The 20,151-nt window shown below is 40.2% G+C and overlaps 1 protein-coding gene across 1 annotated transcript in view; it reads left to right on the forward strand.

The window, feature by feature from the left end:
- The window catches only part of Abca13 (ATP binding cassette subfamily A member 13), a 446,515-nt gene that overhangs the window by 83,315 nt on the left and 343,049 nt on the right, over window positions 1-20,151 (forward strand). Inside the window, exons 16-19 of the mRNA XM_052734499.1 lie at window positions 4,105-4,219; window positions 6,039-10,784; window positions 13,259-15,061; window positions 17,313-17,422. Of these exons, the coding sequence (XP_052590459.1) occupies window positions 4,105-4,219; window positions 6,039-10,784; window positions 13,259-15,061; window positions 17,313-17,422 (6,774 nt within the window). The remainder of the gene's footprint in view (window positions 1-4,104; window positions 4,220-6,038; window positions 10,785-13,258; window positions 15,062-17,312; window positions 17,423-20,151) is intronic.

Here is a 20,151-nt window from a genome sequence, read left to right on the forward strand (position 1 = left end):
CAGCTGCCTGGCTGTCACAGCTTGGTACAGATGTGTATCTTTTTTTTTCTTCTGGAATAAGTTGATTTCTCTAAAGCTTTCAAAAGAGAGTTCTCCAGAAGCCTGTTGACAGACATCACTCAGGTGGAAATGGGAAGACCTGATTCCTTGCAAACAAGGGAAATGATGAGAACATCATTGTTGAGAACCATCAGATTAAGTAATCCTCCATATTTCCAGTAGGGGTATGTCATTCACACCATCAGATGTACTCATACTCCAAGCTTGATTCCAATCAATTCCATTTGGTCAGCAAATGTCTAGTCTTCTGCTGACATGAAGGAGGAGTTGTCTATCTGGGGTGATGGAGAGACTATGTCAGAATTTCCCTCATGAAAAAATGTACCTCAGCATCCATTTTTAGTTCTACCTCTTACATACTCAGTCAGACATTTGTGCTTTAATTCATGAATCTTGTTAAGAGTTACAAAGAGGACCTGTTGAGGCATCCCTTCTTCAAGTACAAGCTCTGACTTTTGTGTTTCTGCCCTGCCCGATTGATCCACTTTGTCTACTTGCATTCCTACTTGTAGATAGATGTTAGTAGCTGCCAGCTGCTGCTCCTTCCTTTTCTGTCCAATTCATCTGTAGGCTAAATACTCTTCTGTTTTCTCTTGTCATTTTACAGACCTTTGGGGGATGAGTGGAGAAAAAGACATGTGTTTGATCTTCCAATTAGAAGTCCTCCAGGCACAGTGTCTTAACAGTTAAGGAACCTAGAATTGAAAGGTGCTACCTTCCCAGTTTCCTGTCTTTTGGATGATCAAGGGGAGAATGGATGTCTATTTGTCTTGACTGTGTTTACCTGACTCTTGGAAAGGAAAGTTATCTTCTAAATCAAGGGTATTATATTTAATTGGAGACTCTAGGGCTCAATAGAAAAGCCTAAAAAGAGCCCAAGTTAGTGGGGGAAATAGACAAAAGTAGAGATAAGTTCCAGGAAAGGCTTGTGTTCACAGACAACTCATCGTATTAACCAGGACTTGAAGGATGAATACAACTAACAGGTGGAAACAGAGCTATGTGTTTAGATATTTCTCCTTAGAGTTCTTCAGTCACAATCAGACTAGCAAATCTTTCCACTACAGACTTCAAATTATGAAGCCTTTGACCTTTTAGCAATTTTAGCTGTCAGGATGGAAAGGTGGTTAGCTAAAAAGAGGCTGATAAATAATAAAAAGTATACTGAATATTCCAATATATTTTAGTAGATTATGGGCATTTGACTTTCTCTTTCTCTTTTTTTTCTTCTTCTTACATTATGTGTGCTACACACAGATAATTGCCTACATCCTTGTTACTAACAGCCTGGTCCCTGGAGCAGCAGCAGCAGCAGCAGTAGCAGCAGCAGCAGCAGCAGCAGCTGGCATCTCACTAGCAATGCAGATCACAGCCCCACTTCAGACCTGCAGAATAGTCAAAACGTGCATTTTAAGATGTCCCAGGGACATGTAAGCATACAAACATTTGGAAATCACCAAATAGCAACAGGAGAAAACACAAACCACAGCAAAACACCCTGTAGCTGTGCGTTCATCTTTAGATTGCACATCACTCATCTCTTCTTCCTCCTTTTAAGTGGGCAATAAAAATGAAACAAAGGCAAACAGTAAAAATGCAGTACGAGTGAGACACAACATCGTTTAGTGAATACCGTACATTGCAGAGTACAGTTTTACCTCGTGGACCAAGCAGGGGTGGAGTATGACATCATAGTATGGGTTTTAGAAGCAGATGGACTTGAGAACAAATATTGCATCTGATAGATTTAATTGAGCCAGCCAGCAATATCAAGCATATTACTTTTACTCTTGATAAAATAATAATAAAAAAAACTTACTTTACTAGTTTCTTATCCTGGTGACCTAAGATAATGTATGTAAGGTACCTAGCAAGAATTGAAAGTGTATGTAATAGAAGCCGCTTCCTTTTCCCTCTCCAGCGAAATGAGCGCCTGGGTTGAACTTCTTCACAAAGAGCAGCTGAGGAGTTGACCCTGGAGGATTTTATTTTCTTCTTTTGCTTAACAGTTTCCGTTTTATCCCTTGGCTTTCTGATAGCACCAACCTTCTTCTTATGCGCTATCACACACCTCTGACTTAATTTGCTCCAGTGTTTCTATCTTTCCCCCAGAGACATGTGGTTATTTCAGTGGGAACTTGATGAGGCATAATGAGTGTGAGTCTTATGCAATTTTATTTGAGAAATAGATGCTAAAGAGGTTAAATTGCTCGCTTGAAGTTAGAAATATTTTTTGTCTAGAAAAACCCATAACAAAGTAAAACACATTTAAAATATATAAATGTGTATATACCCATGAAGCATCTCCATCACCCCCTAACCTCCTCTTAATTTCTTTTCTGACCCACGAGTAATTTACAGGCATGTTATTCCATTTTCAAAATGTGGGATTTTCAGTTATATTTTTGTTACTGATTTCTAATGAATATTCTTTTAGTCTGTGAACACTCTTTATACCATCAGTCTTGTTAATTTGTGTGTGGGTGTATGTTTTGTTTTAGGGTTTAGAGAATTGAGTTTTTGGTAACTGTTTCATGTGTCCAGGAAGGGAATCAGCACTGTTTTGGCACTGGGTGGAATGACTCTTGAATATCAGGTAGTTTACATTGTCAGAATTATGCAAATCCTCCACTTTTGCTGATATTTTGTCTCTGTGTCTAATTATATCTCCGAGCACAACATGAATTAGCCTATTTCTCTTTGTGCTTTGTTTTTCTTTCCTGTATTTTGGAATTCTGCCACTAAGTGTGTACTTGTTTGGAATCATTATGCCTCTTTCGATGACTTGATTCCTTTAACATCATGAAATGATAACATTGTCACCTGAACTCTACATTGTTTGGAATTTTATTCTTGTTAATTAGTATTGAGGGTCATATATCTTTTCTTTTTCCCTTTGTCTTTATAGTTTAAATATACTTCTCGCATGTAGCATATGGTTAGTCTTATTTTGTCTATTCTGACAACCTTTGTCTTTTAACTGAACTGTGTAAAGAATAGTAACTATTTTGTGTGGTTCCTGTTCTTTTTCCTCATTCCATCATGTCCATTCATTTTGACCGATTATTTTTCTATTCATATTTCCTTCTTCGTGTGTCTGGAGTTTTTAGTCGGATGCCAAATATGGATTTGATCCTTATTTTGTGCTAGTTATTTTTATTCTTATAGTTATTCTTGAAAGAAATTAATATAGCTTAGTCCTTTAAGGTCTTGGCTGCCTAGCCTTCACCATTCTCTCAATGTGAGGATTCAAACACTGGGCTTTTTACATACTACTGAGCTACACTCCTAGCCATAGGATTACTTCAAAGTAGGTGTGTTGAACCTGTGACTCTGTGAGCAGTGTGCTTTCAGGATAGCTATGACTATGACCTAATATGTTTGTAGATGATGACATTATATTGTAGCGTCAAGAGATGGACACCTCTGCTTTAACGATTTATTACTCAGCTCAATTATCTATAGAGATTATCTATAACTCTGAAAATCCTTTTTGCTTATGTACAGTAATTTTGTACTTGATAATTTGTGAATTGTAAAATGTTCCAACACAGCTATGAGCAAGAGTATATTCTTGTTATTGTGTGACCACAAAACAAACATCGTTAAGTGGTTTTTTTTTGGCGGGGGAGGTGAAGCTTCCTAATCTCAAGCAGTGTCCTCAGATGCATAATTAGTTCTTACCTGGACACTAGAAGGACACATACTCTTTGCAGAGCCCTCCCTGACATTCTTTCTTTCAGATTCTAAGCTTCGTCCCAACACAGCATGTCCACTGAGCTCCAGACCACCTCCTCCTTGTACATGGTCCTCCTGAAAGCAGTGAGTGGGGATAATCACAGGTTTCCTCTTGCATGGAAGGCAGAGGTATCTTCCATGAATCAATGTTCTGCATTGCACACTGGCTCATTGCTTCCTCATGACCGGAAGCAGTTATCAAACCAAAATTTCCAAACCTTCTTTATTAATTTTTCAAACAGACTAGGTAATCTGCTGTATATTTAGCTTGACCATTGCACTCAGAATGCTGATGTTTCTTTTTAGCTTTCTCTGAGGACTATTCTTGTTATACACAAAGCATGGATTGGAAAGTCATCATTGATAATTATTTTGTATTTTTCAATAATGTTATGAAGTCCCCACTAACTTCCATAGCCAGGTAAGTTTTAGAATCCAACCTCCAGGTATTAACTATCATAAGCAAATGTCAACATAGACTAGGCATTATTTAATGGCTATGAGTTCAGTTTAAACAGCAACAGTGTTTCATATCAGGCATCTAGTGACCATTTGTCTGTCAACTGTGTGACCATAGGAATAGGATTTTCCTAAACAGTAGCATGGTTATAATAGATGATCTATGAATAAAGCATTTATTTAAGAAAAGCCTGAGCTGCTTGACACTTCAATGTAGGGTCAGTGATTCCAGTTGTAGTAGTTGCAGAGGCTTTGGGGAGGGGTGGAAGAAAATATGACCGAATATTTCCTGCTCTGCTATCTCATCACATGTTTTGAGATGGCCTTTTTATGTAAGGCTACACATATTGTGCCATGTTTGAAGCACTCATGTTTGTGGTCTATGCTGGGGTTGGATGGGACAAAAGCCTTACATACAATAGAAGAACTCAGACTCAGGAGGGGACCAAACTTACCTGTGAAGTTTGCTAAAGCTGTAGGTGTTGAACCTCACTCCATCATGCTAAATCCTGGATCCAGGGTCCAGGATTCTGTGTGTTTACAAATTTCACCAGAGGTTCTTTCGTATACCAAAGTTTGAAAGCCATTCATGACATCTCCCTAGACAGGAATTTCTTCAAACTGGGGAAGCTTTCTCCATGGGCCCAGGAGGAAAGAGAGTAGGATGACTTCTGTAAAATCAGCCCCTGTTCATTCTGTGTCCTGAAAACCTCAATTATTTAACGGCTCTAGCAAGAGCAACAAAACCAGTCTGAGTGTGCTCTAAGGACATGTTTTTATTTCATGTCTATGAACTCACTGGAGTTAGTGTGAAATTGTTAAAGGAAGAGGCTGGTTAATTAATTCAGTGTTGATTTAATAGATGAAAATATTAGAGATTAGGTATAACTGATGCCCAAGGAGCTGAATTCAGCATGAGGAAATATGGGCTTTGTTCCTGCCGTAGTTAACAGTAGAGCTTTGTTAATCAAATAAAATCATCTTTTTTCATAAAATCAAAATATTGACATAGGCTAGGCGGTGGTGGTGGTGCATGCTTTTAATTCCAGCAATCAGGAGGCAGAGGCAGACAGATCTCTGTGAGTTCAAGGCCAGCCTGGTATACAAAGAAAGTTTCAAGACAACCAGGGCTACACAGAGAAACCCTTTCTTGAAAATCCAAACCAAACTAAGCCAAATTAACCTAAACAAACAAATGAACAAAGCCCCTCAAATATTGACATGCCCTACAAAGCGCTGTTATTGGGATAAAGTAAGACTGTAGCTACGAGAGTGCTTCACAGTAGGTAATTGTGGCAGCATTACTCATGCCTTGTGACTTCTACTTTGCTTGTTAAATGTGCTCTCCTCCCCTTCTGTATTAGTTACTTGCCTTATTGCTGTGGCAAAGTACCTGAGAGCTTCATGGAGGAGAGCCTTATTTTAGCTCACGGTCTCAGGGGATTTCAGTCCAAAGGTCTCATGACCTTTTGAAAGGAAATATGAAAACAGATTCATCAGACAGAGGTGGCAGATTTGTGTTTAACAGTCATACAGATTGATTCATCGGGGAATGTGATTTAAAATGCTTTCTTTTTGGATAACAGGAAACAAATTTTAACTTAAATAGGTGCAGCCATGTTGGGATTTCTAACATAATAATAGATGTTCATATCAGCTTGATCTGAAGTGAAAAATGCGTTGTCTAGAAAATGCCTTGTTTTGATCACTATAAATCTTAGAAATTTGAGATGTTGAATTAATTTTGTTCTGATAATTAATCAATTCTATCTGTGTTATAGGGTCTTAAATTTCACAAAGCACCTTTTAGTGGTGGACAAGAAGTTGCACACCCTTGAAAATGAACAGATGAACATTTTTTTGTCTTTTGTGGAGTTTTGGGAGGAATTATTATCCGAGCCTTTTGGCTCATTCACTGTTCCTGAATTTCATAATCTCTTTTCTCTCATGGAGCTTGTTCTGAACAGAAGTGTTCAGTGGATAAATCATCTAAAAAGTTTAGAGAGAGACCCACATGATGGTGATGCTCAGAGACTTCTGGAATTTGATAAAATGGTCATTGAAAAAATTCAAAGTCTTAAAAACCATTCGATGAGGAGGGAATCAAAAAATATTTTGAGATTCATAGAATTAATACTTCTTGAAATTAATCCAGATCTGCGAGAATTCTGGCACAATGGCATTTCACAAGAAGAAAGAGCTGAATTTGAAATTTCATCCACACTTGGAAATTTTTCTGTTCCAGAATACGAGAAGATTCTTAGCAACAGTTTTAATTTCTCCCAGTTGTTCCATTCCGGTTGGCCCAAATCACCAGCTGTGAACACAGACTTTATACATTTAAGCAAGACTATACTACACAATCTCTATGAATTTAGCATTCTGACACAGGAACAAGTCTCTATAGCTCTGGATACCATCTATGCTCTGCAGAATGCATCTGAGCTTTTCTCAGGCCTTTCCGAACCCCAAAAACAAGAACTGGATAGAATTTTGACTCGTATAAATGTCTTCAAAGACAGAGATGCAGCTTTACTTCTGCAGACCTATTCTTCATTTTGTCAATGTTTTCATAAATTCCTGAACATTCAGAATAGAGAGTCCCTGATAATTTATCTTACTCAAATCTCTGGACACCTTTTGGATCTCATAAAGCAGTTTAATATCCAAAGCATCAGTAAAGCACTTTTGCTTTTATCGGAGACAACGAAGGCTCTCGGGACAATATCTGAAGTATCTTACTGTCAGCAATTGCTTTCAATTTTAAACTTTTTAGAGCTTCAAGCCCAGTCCCTGATGTCTGCTGAGGGCCTGGTACCAGGAGTGATTCATGCTAGTTTGACAGGCCTCAGGCAGCTGTTTGCAGCTGATGAAGGCTTCCGTGTTTCTTTACTTCAGTATGTCAGTCAGTTCTTTAATGGTTCGGCAGAAACCCTATTGCTGAGTGAATGCTTCATTCTAGAAAATGCAACCACTTCTTCTGTGAATTATTCAGGAGATGAGGGATCTTCACTTCCTTTACCATGGACACAATTTTTTTCAAACCTCTCAGTAAATGGCAGTGTGCTCAGTGAGTTCACAGCCATTCATTGTACCCTTTCATGGATTCACACATGGACTGAGATCTGGGGAAACATTTCTCAAATATTTAAACTTGACCTGAATATTTTCACTTCTCTTCATGTTGGTATCATTCAGCTTTTGGATGAACTGGAAAATGATGGGAACATTTCTAAAAACTGCCAAGGAATAGTTCCCACTTATCATACTGCTAGACACATATTAAATTTATTTAAAAATGTAACTCAGGAGAATGGCTTTCATGACTGGGATGGCCTTCTGGACCTCAGGGATCTTTGGGTAGCATTAGATAATGAATTAGCTGTGGTACAATCATTTAACCTGAACCAAGCAGAGAAATCCTTTGTCACCATGGAAACCTCCCTGCACCAGCTGAAGACATTTCCAATGAAAACAAATGCAAGCAGCAAGTTTTTACATTCCCTCTTTGATGTTTTCATTGAGTTGAGCAAAGCCCCAGACTATGTAGATAGAAACGTGGATCTGATCAATAACTTTCTTTCAAATGATCTCACAGATCATAGAGACAAATTTGCAAGAGCTGTCACTGAGCTGAGAGAAACAACATTATTTCTTAGGAATGTATCACAGGATAGAACTTTATTGTCATGTGCTGATATTTTCCAGAGTGTCACTGAGTTGATTTCTGAAGATAATTTATTACCTGTGAATACTTCTAAGAAGCCAGCACGCATTCTGGGCATGTTAAGTTCCATTTTTTCATCCACAAACACAAATAGCAGTCTGGAAGGGTGCATTTCATGGATACATGTCATAAACCATCTGTGTATGATGTATAACTCAAGTTCTTTACCCAGCCATCTTCACAGCACTTTGGGAAGCTTTAAGGATATGGAGAACAAAATAAACTCTGCATTGAAAATTTTAACTTGGGTCCTAAATAAGAAGATACCCGTTTGTCCATTGAATGAGTCAAATCTAAATTGTGTGAATATTTACCTGAAAGACATAACTGAGTTTCTAAATATTATAGTTACCACAGGCTTAGGAGAAGAGAAGGTCCCCAAATTTGAGATTTTACTAGCTCTCTTCAATGATTCCACAAGGCAGGTAAACATGATCATCAGCAACTTAACAAAAGACTTTGAATTTGCGTTCCAGTCTGACTGGAAGCACTTCAAGGACTTACTTCTGAGACCCATAGAAATAGCAGATGACATTCCCGATCAGTTTCAGAACATTTGGCAGCACATCATCGCACTGGGGAAGGAAATGCAGAAACTTTTAAAAGGCATTTTCCATAGAGTCCTCGGAAATAATTCCTCTTCTAACACTGAAACAGTATTTAGTGTATTATCTACCAGTCCAAAGGAAAGAGATATAAGCCGCTTAGGCAATTCAATTTACCACTTAGCTAATTACTTTGCTCTCCACTTAACTGATGATCTTCAGAATTCATCAGAAATAGTCCCGCATGACATATTGAAAGCTGTGGGTCTTGGTCTTCAACTGACACGGGATGTATTCAACTCCTTAATGCCTGCTGTCCGTTTCAATATTCCACAAAATTCAGATCATGCTCAGGTTTTAAAGAAAGTGACATCTCTCATGCATTCTCTCAAGAAGGCAGATATAGAGCTCTTAGTAGGCCAGCTGGGTGACATCAGTGAAAACCTAAGGAGTTTCTTTAAGAATCTCAGCAGATCAGGAGTTGACAATTTCAGGGTCAATATGCTTACTGGCTTAGTGGAAAAATTTGTAGACAGCTCCCATTCATGGAGTGTTGATCACCTGCTGCGTCTCTCCCGTCTGCTTCCAAAGGAAGTGGTAAGTGCTGTGTTGGATGTATATTATGCTCTCCCCCACATTGTGGGGCTCCTGCAGAGAGTCACAGATAAAAACATCACAGAAAGCCTCAGGGATGTCTATAACTTCACACTTCTTCATGGGATAACCATGTTCAATACCACCAAGGAAGACTTTGCTGATGTGATTAAAACTCTTCTGGACACAGTTGAGTTAGTATCAGATGAGCCAGCTGTTATTTCAGAGGCTTTAATGTGCCTTCCCAGGGTTTGGTGTTCAAACCACACAGCTTCCAGGCTTGAGGAAAACCTTAAGGTAGAAGGCTGTAATGTCCAGGGTCACATATCTTCTTCCTTTTACCACATGGCAACCAGCATACTGGACCTTCTTCATCTGCCTCGCCCAAGTGATTCACAGTGTGTGGATGAAAACTCTGGAGTGGAAATAACCAGGAAAGTGGTCTGTGCGATGCATGAGGTAGCAGACTGGAATTCCATTCTCTTGGAGCTGTTGGAGACTTTCCATATTAAAAATGTTTTTGTGAGAACTCTGCAGGGACTTTGGCATAAGGTGTTACCCTTCATGTCACCTTCTGGGAATCAAGGTAATGACAGCATCCCAGAACTCTGTCCTAGTGGTACCATAAAGCAAGATGCTTTGCAAATTATAGAGAAACTAAAATATACAAATTTTACAAATTTTTTACTGAATGAAAACATGCTGGACAAACTAGGTAACTTAGACAAGATTCTTAACATTACTGAAGGCATAGAGACATCTGCCCAAAGTAATATTTACTTAAATTTGGAGAGATTATTCAAATTGATTTCTGCTGTTTGGAGTTTAAGAAATAGTACTCATTATCTACTCTCACCAATCACAGACTTTCTGAATGCAATTCATACAGATAGGAGCCCAGACTCATTATCAAGTTTAATTAAAAATGATAAAGCAACTTACAACTTTGAAGAACTATGGTTTGACTTTAAACAAACCATCAAAGACTCAACCAATAACTTGAGTCTAGGACAAATACTTTCTGATATTAACAAAAAGATTCAAGGCATAGCTCTTCAAAACACAACTGTGCAACTTCCGCAACTTCTTGAAATCCTAGATTCATCATGGTTGAAGATTTCAGAAATTATTGAAGGCTTTGTATTTGTCATAAAACATTGGCTCCATGAATATGAAAATGAGGATTACTTTAGGCTAATGCAAAGACTATTCAATGCCATGGCCAGTGGGAATTTAACTGATGTAACTATGTTGGTCAGAGGTCTTACTACATATTTTGGCTATCTCAGAAACAGTACCAGAGAAGGCAATTTTGACGTTGGCGCTCTCACCCATATGCTAAATCATGAGCAGCTAACCAACTTCTCAACTGTTCAGTTGCTTCTTGAAAGCATTGTGATGGATTTAGCTAGTAACTTTGCTGAGCGTTCTCAGGGATCAGCTCCGAGTTTCAGTGGTACTGACCTTCACATAATGGATTTCATTAATCTCATCTTGAACCACACACAGTCCAAAAATGGGGGAGAAAGTACAGGAAGCACCGAGGATTTCCTGAAGCAGCTTTTGGGGACATTCTTCTCCTCTTTGCTAAATGGAATGCCTGAAAATAAAATATCACTTCTGCTAAAAGACTTCCATAGAGACTTCATTGCAGAGATGAGGTGAGTGCACTTTTGTTTCTCATAGCCATCCTGGTAGTGCATCCCAGCTGGCTCACTTTCTGGAGTAGAGAAATGCCTGCCATAGCTCCTGGACCTAAGCTTGGAAAGGCCTTTGAAGTGATTTTTGTCACAATGAGTGTTTTATGACACAATTTTAATTTCCACTTAACCAGTAAACATTCAAATCTAGCCTCTGTTCATCGATCATGTTGGTTTTTTCAATTCTGATTATAAAGACAAGAAATTCTTTCCTATATAAAGTGAAAAATTTATTTTGAATGGATTTACATGTACATATGGGATGGTCATATTTCAATTATGGTATTACCTGTCTCATCACAAATACAAGATCAAATATTTCTTTCCAATTAACCTAATATTTGTAACTGGAACCATTAAAATAGTCATATTATCTCTATTCACAATCTTCTAAAACCTTTCTTAATGTTACCATTGAAAGTTCTAGAGAGAAATCCCCATTTACTCTATGTCATGCTATTTGGGAGACTCCCAAGGAGACAGCAACCAGGCAGCACAGGAAGCTGACTCATGTGGCTTTGGAGACAAGATAAGCACATCCAACCTCAGAGGGGCAGGGTGCAGGAAGGGACAAACAGAGCAGCAGGAATGCCTGGTGTATCACGAGCTAAAGTTTGCAGTTCAAAGATGTGGTCAACAAGGGGGATCCACAAAGCAAAAGCTGAATGCCTAGCTACTGGGGTCTCAGAGACTCTTATACAGCCTTTCTGACGGACTGTTATGGCTGGCCCGTTTAAGACAGTTTGTCTTCTGAATATCCTGGAGTTAACTCATTAGGGATGTTAAACACTGGCGCTGGCTGGCCCGTCTAAGACAGTCTGTCTTCTGAATATCCTGGAGCTAACTCATTAGGGATGTTAAACACTGGCGCAAAAGCCCTTCTCAGCAGCATCTTAGTTTAGTTTTGGAATCTGTAGCTGGAAGGAGGCATATTTGTGTGACAAAATGGCCACTAACCCCCATCCAATGTGTTCAAGGGAATCTCCTCTGTAGTCCAGTCCCGTCAGACCCTTGTAGGAAAGGACATATTGAGGCTAGTGTTCAGCCTCGCCAAGCGGCCATATCACAGGCATCACAGATTGACCGAGCAATCTGCTAGTACTTTTGAAATTCGGAACAAGATATATAAACAGGTTTTCCACTTTTTCAGATGTTAACTAATTACATCAAGAATCATTCTCTAGGGAGACTGCTGTGTCTCATCTTCTTGTTACCCCACCCCCCAAACCCCTTCTTTCTCCCAAGTCCCGTTCCTATTTTTTTTTTTTTTTTTTTTTTAGTTTTTCTGAGACAGAGTTTCTCTGTGTAGCTTTTGGAGCCCATCCTAGCACTCACCTTGTAGAAGACCAGGCTGACCTCAAACTTACAGAGACCTACCTGCTTCTGCCTCCTGAGTGCTGGGATCAAAGGTGTGCACCACCACTGCTTGGCTCCCTTCCTATTTTTATACTTTCAATGTGTTTGTGACCTGCTGCATTTACCTGGGGTTGGTAACATGAGCATGGATGGGGATTGTTGACAAATAGAGGTGTTTCTGTATCCTAAACACACACAAGAAGAATTCCGGTGTAGAATATAGTATCTACACAACCTCAGTTATAAAAATTTCACAGATCTTGGCTTAATTTTCACTCTGATCAGAATGTGAGGCTCCCTGTGGCTCTACAGCCTTGTCATGCCTGGTCATGCCTGGTCATGCCTGGTCATGCCTGGTACTGTTTCATGTGAACTTGGATCTGTGAACCTGGTGAGACTATGGCAGAATCTCATTCTAGTTTTAAATGTTGTTTTCTTAAAGTTGAGACCCTCAGAATGTGCTAGTTGGCCTACTAAGACTTTTGCCCTTTGAGAATGGCCTTCTTTTTCAAGTTCTCTTTAGGTTTTGTGGGTTCCCCCAGTTTGTCTCTGATGGTTGCTGACATTTCTTTTTCATATTTTTGATACTAGTTGTTTATCAGTTAAATGTACACACACACACACACACACACACACACACACACACCCTTCAATTATCTAATTGGTTCTTCTCCTTTCTTTGTGGTTTGTACTGTTGAAGAGCATTATAAAATTTAATGTAGCCAATTTATCCATCTTATTTGCAAAGCTTAATAAACTTCTTATAGAAGCAAAGGAAAGAAAGAGAACCACTGTAGTGTCTTTCTAGTTCTCTTTTCCAAAAGCAAAGCGTGAGGCTTTTCAGATTGTTGCTTTCAAAGAATCGTCACAGTAGTGCTTAGGACACTCCTTCACTGCCTTCACTATTTGATAGCAAAGTGTCAGGCTTCGCCTGGAGTTATTTTAGAATCTCAACTCTTCACCCAATAGCATCATTCTATGATACTATTGTAAAACAAAGAAAATCATGATATCACCCTGTTTCAATCTTTCCATTACTAATTTATGAGATGTGAAATTAAAAATACATATATTTTCAGTTTTGTCCCCAGAGATAAAATTCTTGAAATTCTGAAACTGGATCCATTCCTTACCTGGATGAATGAAGACCCAATGGTGAACATTTTCTCAAGCTTCAGGACTCTGTATCAACTTATTAAGAATGCATTTTCATTAGACAACAGAGAACTCTCTGGAGTCCTGAAAGGTATATCTCACACCAATCCAGGGGAGCCCAGGGTGAACATTGACACTGAAGACCACGTGGACTTCTTTACAGTAGTGACTCAGCTTCTCTCCCAGGCCAATCATTCTGAGGACCTCTCCAAATTCAACCAAAATCTCACGTCCATTCTCCACCTCGTAAGAGAAAGTTCTGCAGAGATGGCTAATATTATGGACATTCTCTTACACTCACCTACTCAGGCCTGCCCCTCCTCCTCTCCTGTGCTCCAACACACTGTGGTTGCTAAGCTAACTGACCTGCTTTCTGTTGTAAATAGTTCATTCCCTCTGAGAAACAGAGAAACACTAGAATCAACTATGAGGTTATTTGGTGCCATTTCCCGAGTTGGTGAAGAAAGTCACGTTCTGGAATCTGCCTTAGAAATATCTAGAACTCTAACGATGCTGGTGACTAACACAGCTGAACTGAGTGATCTTGCCTTATCAGTGGATTCCATGGTGAGACTTCTCAATCTAGCCAAAAAGATCTCAAGAAAGATGGCTTCAATGTTGGGAGCGCTCTCCTTCTCTAGTACAGAGGACTCCTGGAAATTCTTTGACACTTTGTATTCCATCATGTTACAAAGTTTTCAACATCATGTGAGACAAATAACTTCTTCGAAAAAAGTAGATCCTTTCATATTTGAAAAGACAAAGGATTTGTCGATGCCATTTCTTGACTTGGCCTTTGGGATGATTGGAGTCACATCTAACATATCACAGGACTCTGATATTTTCAACATGTCATCTAGTGTCCTTTTGTTTGTCAACCAATCCAAAGATTTTTCTGAGATTTTGGAGGAAATGGCTGAAAATTTAATTTCTACAAAAATCAGTTTGAGAGATTTGGAGCATCTCGTGGTGGTGATTAAAAACAGGACTTGGAATTTTTCTACTGAGGCTGTTAACTTGTGGGAAGAGATTCTGGATTGCTTAGTCCCTCTAAGTAATATCACTCACCAAATGGACTTCTTGAGGTTTTATGAGCTTTCTTCTACCAGTCGTCCTCAGGGCCCGAGACTGGAGGGAAGTCAGGAAGTGATCCATTTGTTGGATGGAATGCTAACAGATAACAGCACAGAAAGAGAGACTTCCTTGAAAATGGTGATTGACCTCACCTTAAAAGCTCTTTGGAATGGCTTAAAGGAAGATAACTGGGACATTTTTAATCTCCTGTTGACATTTGCCCAGCACCCAAATGACCTTTTAAAAACCATAGAATCAGTTGTAGAGGCCTCTAGCGGAATTAACAGTGACTATGAAGATGATTTAAACCAAGATTTAATTTCCAATCTGTCATTGATCCAGAACATCACTCGCTATCAGCTTGCAAAGGCAGTCCTGATTGGTCTCAGCAGAATAGTCCTTTCAAGGGAAGAGCTGCTTCCAAACCGCACTCAGTGGACACATTTCACACACACTTTGTTTCACCCAGATGACAACAGTTTTCCTAATTCAGTCACTGGTCAGAATGTTACATCAGCAAAGGATGGGAGGATCAAGGAAGACATGATGGCAATTCCTCATGGCTCTGAACCAATGTCATACTTCCAGAAATTCCTGAAGGCATTATTTGTATTGATTGAACTCTGGCAGAGAGTCCCACAAGCTGATCAAAGGTATTCTAATTCCTATTTTGCTTAATTTATTCCTTACTGTAGAAATCAAGAAGTACTTACATCAAATCAGAGTAAGCAGTTTTTCTTAATTTCAATCTCCATCACACTCTGAAGCCAGCATCCATCCACACAGAATGGTCCAAGTCAACAATTTCTTTTCTCTGTTTGCCTCATTATTTGACATATAAGTATGATTTGGATTCATTTTTAGAAACTTCCAAAAGTAAAAGCCTTGTACTCTAGCCACTTGTTTCAGGACTGGATATATGCATAGTGTTTGGGAGGCTAGATAGACCATTGCATCTGTATGTATTATCACAGCAGTAGCACTAATTTGTGCCTCACTAATATGTATAGTCATCATATGCCAATAAAAACTAACATAATGAACTGTTAAACAGTGATGAGTCAGGTATGGTGGTACACACCTATAATCACAGTAGCCCCGGGTACCGAATAGCGGAAACGTAGTCATGAATTCGAAATATCCAGGTCAGTCACAAGATTGTGCTTACAGTTGTAGCTAACCGCATGATTAAAAACAGGCAGCCAACAAACTCCTGCTCTTCTGAAACTCAGCTCTAAAGAATGTTTTGCCTCTAAGCCCTTCCATCCCCAAAGGTTGGGTCAAAAGACTGGCATTGAGCTCACAATCCTGCCTCAGCCTCCAAAGTGCTGGGATGACAGGTATGTTCCACCAAACCCTGCTGGAAACTTGCTCTTAAAAGCTCCAGTGTCATTAAATCCAGCTCTGGCACTAGCCTGCTGCCTTGGGCTGGAGAATTTGTGTCTTTCAATGTAGAGAACCCCAGGGTGCTGCCCCTGTCTCAGCTGTGATTCCTGGATGTGGTAAGGTTGGCTGTCCTGTGGTTCCTACCTGTTAGCTTTTCTCTCAGCCCCATGTGGCAACTTAGAGATGTTATGTAAATACTTTCTCGTTTACCACCAGACAGGCTGACCTACTTCCTGTCAGTTCTGCTGCTGCAGAACTGTACTCTGAATACGATCATTTTTTTATGGCTTGGAAAGATGTCCTCACTTGGTGAAACAGATGTCTCATTATTTCAAATTTTAAATGCTGGCTTCCAAAGCCTCCTGTTTTATCTCGTCATTGTCTTTGATCCTTAAACTGTCATGCTTGAGTGTAGTGTTCTGCTTGGGATTTGCTTTCAAACTAGAGGTAATCTGGGCCCCCTCTGTTCTCTAATCTCAGCTTTCACCTGAGATTTTCAGTTCTCCACAGATAAAACTTGCACCATACATCTTCCTTCCTTCATTTTCTTTTCTTTTCTTTTCTTTTCTTTTCTTTTCTTTTCTTTTCTTTTCTTTTTTTTTCTTTTCTTTTCTTTTCTTTTCTTTTCCTTCTCTTCCCTTCTCTTCTCTTCTCTTCTCTTCTCTTCTCTTCTCTTCTCTTCTCTTCTCTTCCCTCTCCTCTCCTCTTCTTTCCTTTTCTTTTTTTCACATAGGCTCTTGCTACACAGTCCAGGCTAGCCATGCTCTTGAGAGCCAGTCTGTTGAGCACTGAGATTATAGGTGTGCACCTCAACATACATACAAGCCAACATCTTCTAAAAATTACTATTTTAATTTTAATTGAGCTATATTTATGGTGAACAAAGTAATTCTTTGTTACATGTGTTATATATAAATGATCAGATCCAGCCTCCAAACATTGAAATATAGTTTTTCTAGTTGTTTTGAGATTTATAAGGTGTTACTGTTAACTGTATCCATCTGTATTACTGTGTCATAGAACACAACACTGTTTGCTCCTAACTGGGACTCGCTTTTCTCCTTAATCTTCACCCTAGCCTTTAGAAGCCACATTCTACTCTCAATTTTTATGAGGTCAGCTTCACTAGGTTCCATATGAATGACGACATCTGATATTTGTCATCTTGTCCCTGGCTTATTTCACTCAATCTGCTACACTGTTACTAGGAGCAGGCTTTATCCTTTCAACGATTGTCGTCATATTATAAACTTTAATGTCCAACTCTTGCATCTCAAAAGAATGGAGCAAGAAGAGAAAGCAGACACCAGGCTTATTAGCAACAATAATCAAACTGTAGTAGGAAGCAGAAAGCTTTCTGGAGGTCCAGCCTAGTTACCTACACTTTTCCTTTGTTTGTGCAAAATAAGCATGGTAGAGTGACGAGACAGTTCTTACATGTGACTTAACCTTCTACCCGGCAGCCATGCTCAGAGGTTACACATTTATCCTTTAACACCGTGATCTGTTTTTCCTAAGTGTTTTTGAGATGTGTCAAGTTTTCCGGCAGCTGGAGAAGCCCTCGGGAGCTGTGGAGATGCTGCACAGAGTGGAGATGATGGCTCTGCGTGTGCTCATCATCTTTGCAGGTGGGCTGGCTATGGAGGAGGCACTTATGATTGCCCTGTCCCAGTTATCACAGCTTGGCTATCAGAGAGATGCATATATTGACTCTGATTTTCATTTAAAACAAATCACAGGTTTCTTAGCGTAGCTATTAGGCCCAGGGACATCTAGCCCACCCTTCCCAACCTCAGTGGCTCCTGCTCTAGCCAAACTGGATAGCCCTCCCAAACCTGCACTCACCTCTCTGGTCCTGAGCTTCCCAAATGCTGGGATTACAGTTTTATATGATGCTCAGCCTGTGTGCTGTTGTGAGTGTGTTTTCTCTGATTGAAAAGCTGTGTAAATAGACCCTGAGATGCTGGTCAGATGTTCTTTTATTGAATGAGCGAATGCCTGAATAGAAGCCAGGAGCCCTCAGACACTCAGGTTGCCCTCCTTGAATTCCTCAGTGTACCATCTGTTTGTGTGGGGTGTTGCTAAGCATTCAGTCTGTGTGGTAATACTTAGCTTAAGTGACACTGGAAGGGCCATCTACATACTCTGGGCTCTTATTTGGTGTAAGTTAACAGGCTGTGGGGTTGGGGAGGGCATCCCAAAGAGGAGTCTAGCTTGCCCAATGAGGGGAATAAGAATACACACAAAAGTCCACCATCAGAGAGAAAGGCTCACTGGTCTCAGAGTGGACTCACTGGCCTGTGTGGTTGGCCATGGCTGGGATTCAGGGGTGTGGAAGAGCATCTGTCTGCAAGTGGAAGGAAGGAGAAATGAGACTCAGGCAGGAATTAGCCTTCTAATACTTGTTTTAAAATGTAAACTAAAAAAATGCAATTTTTTGATACTGTCAGTGGTAATAACTGAAGGAAGATATTGTGTGTAAGAATTAAGGGTAGAAAGGAGGAGACCATGGGACATAAACCCCAAGTAGAGGCATGCCAGCTGAAACTCGAAGGCTGAAGGGATGTGTCTATGTGTTAACTGATGTGTTGCCCAGTGTCTACAAGAACCCTGACATAGGCACGGTAGACGTTCAACTGATGTTTATAAAAGGACTGAGTGGATAATTGAGTGGGTGCTGGCTGGAGGATGGGCACATTGAGGCCAGGCTACCTCACTGTAAGTAAAGGTAATCTAGTTCCATGTACCATAAGGCATTACCAGCCAGAGTGTCTGCAGGCACAGAATTAAACTTGACTTTGTTCAGTGACGTCATGGCATCTGGTCTACTGGAAGAAGAGAGAGCTTGCTATCAAATAGACTGAGTTCTCAGGGCCTCATGCCTGCTGACAGACAACAGGATCTCTTTGAGCTTCAAAGAGGGTGAACTCACATCTACTTCAAAGAGCAATTGAGAAGACTAAATATGAGGAGAGTGTAAGCCCATGTGATCTCCCAGGGCCCTTTCTGGGGACATGTATGTGCTGAACACATTCTGGCTCTCCTTCCTTGGTGAGGGTGGGGCTTCCTGCCTGCTGCTGCTGGGAAAGGCAGCCCCCAGGCTACTGAGAGCTGGCTCTCAGGAGAGATGGGCAGGACTAGCTCTGGTCTACTCACTGCTCTCCTTCTTCCAATTCGAATGTTTCCTTAAACCCAGGAATTGGCTAACCTTTTGGGTTGAAACATAAAAAATTGAGGAGCAGAGGGCCAAAGTGAACACATATGAACACTGAAGCCCGAGAACTGTTGTGTAGGGGAGTGCTTTATCTCTATCTGTAGACCTAAATTTTTATTTCCCACTGGAGATGTCTATAAATGTGGACTGTATTGCCAAACACCAAGTATTACATGTGGAAGCACACAGCATGCCGCTCAATAAAATCTCACCATGGGGAGGCATGCTTGGGGACATTAAATCAAATCTCTTTCTGCTTCCTTTTCTGGCGTATAAAATTCAGCCATGTTTGAAGATGCAATTATTTTGACATTTCACAGTTGGGTGAAGTAATGAATTTTCAGTGAATGGGAACACTTATTGGTACCTGGATTTCTATGTATTTTGCCATTCTGGATCACAGATGCTAAATTAATATAACACATGAAGTGATGTTAGGAAATTAATTTTTAGTGTTTCTATTTCACTCAGGCACGGCTGTTGTGGAAAGTGCTGCCTCGCATTCCTCCTTAGAGCAGACCCTGTTTTGTAGAGTAGGAGACCAGGGTGGAACCAGCAGGCTCTCATCCAGGAAAGTAGGAGGTACAGTGGACCTGGACAGGCAGATAGGTCTTCCATCACACAAGGAGCCCCGCTGTTGGAGTTGTTACTGTCATTGATTGCAGAGTTAAGTTCAGTATCATTTTTTTCTGTCCCTTCTGGTGTTAAATATGACAGCAGTGATCATAGCAGAGCCTGCTAAGTTCACGGAAGGGGAACAAAATGTCACCAGGCATCCACTCATATCATGTTCTCATCTCACTAATTAGTGAACCGAGGAACAGAGAGCATGAGTCATGCTTGGAAAGAAGAGTTCAAGGTCAGGGATGGAGACAGGGCTGAGCGGGCCAAGTACTTGCTATGTGAGCATGAGGCTTAAGTTCAGATCTCCAGCACTTATGTGAGAGTTGGTTGTGGTGGTGAGGGCTTGTAATCCTCGTGCTGGGGAAGGGCAGTGACAAGGAGATCTCCAGAGCTTGCTAGGAATAACTCTAGTCCGTTAGCTCGATGTTCAGTGAAAACCATTGTCTCAGAAAAGAAAAAGATGGATATGGGATTGACAAAGACACCCAACATCCACCTGGGCTCCATATGCACCACCAT

Source organism: Peromyscus californicus, unplaced genomic scaffold, assembly GCF_007827085.1.
Source record: "Peromyscus californicus insignis strain IS unplaced genomic scaffold, ASM782708v3 Scaffold_13__1_contigs__length_99412109, whole genome shotgun sequence".
NCBI lineage: Eukaryota > Metazoa > Chordata > Mammalia > Rodentia > Cricetidae > Peromyscus > Peromyscus californicus.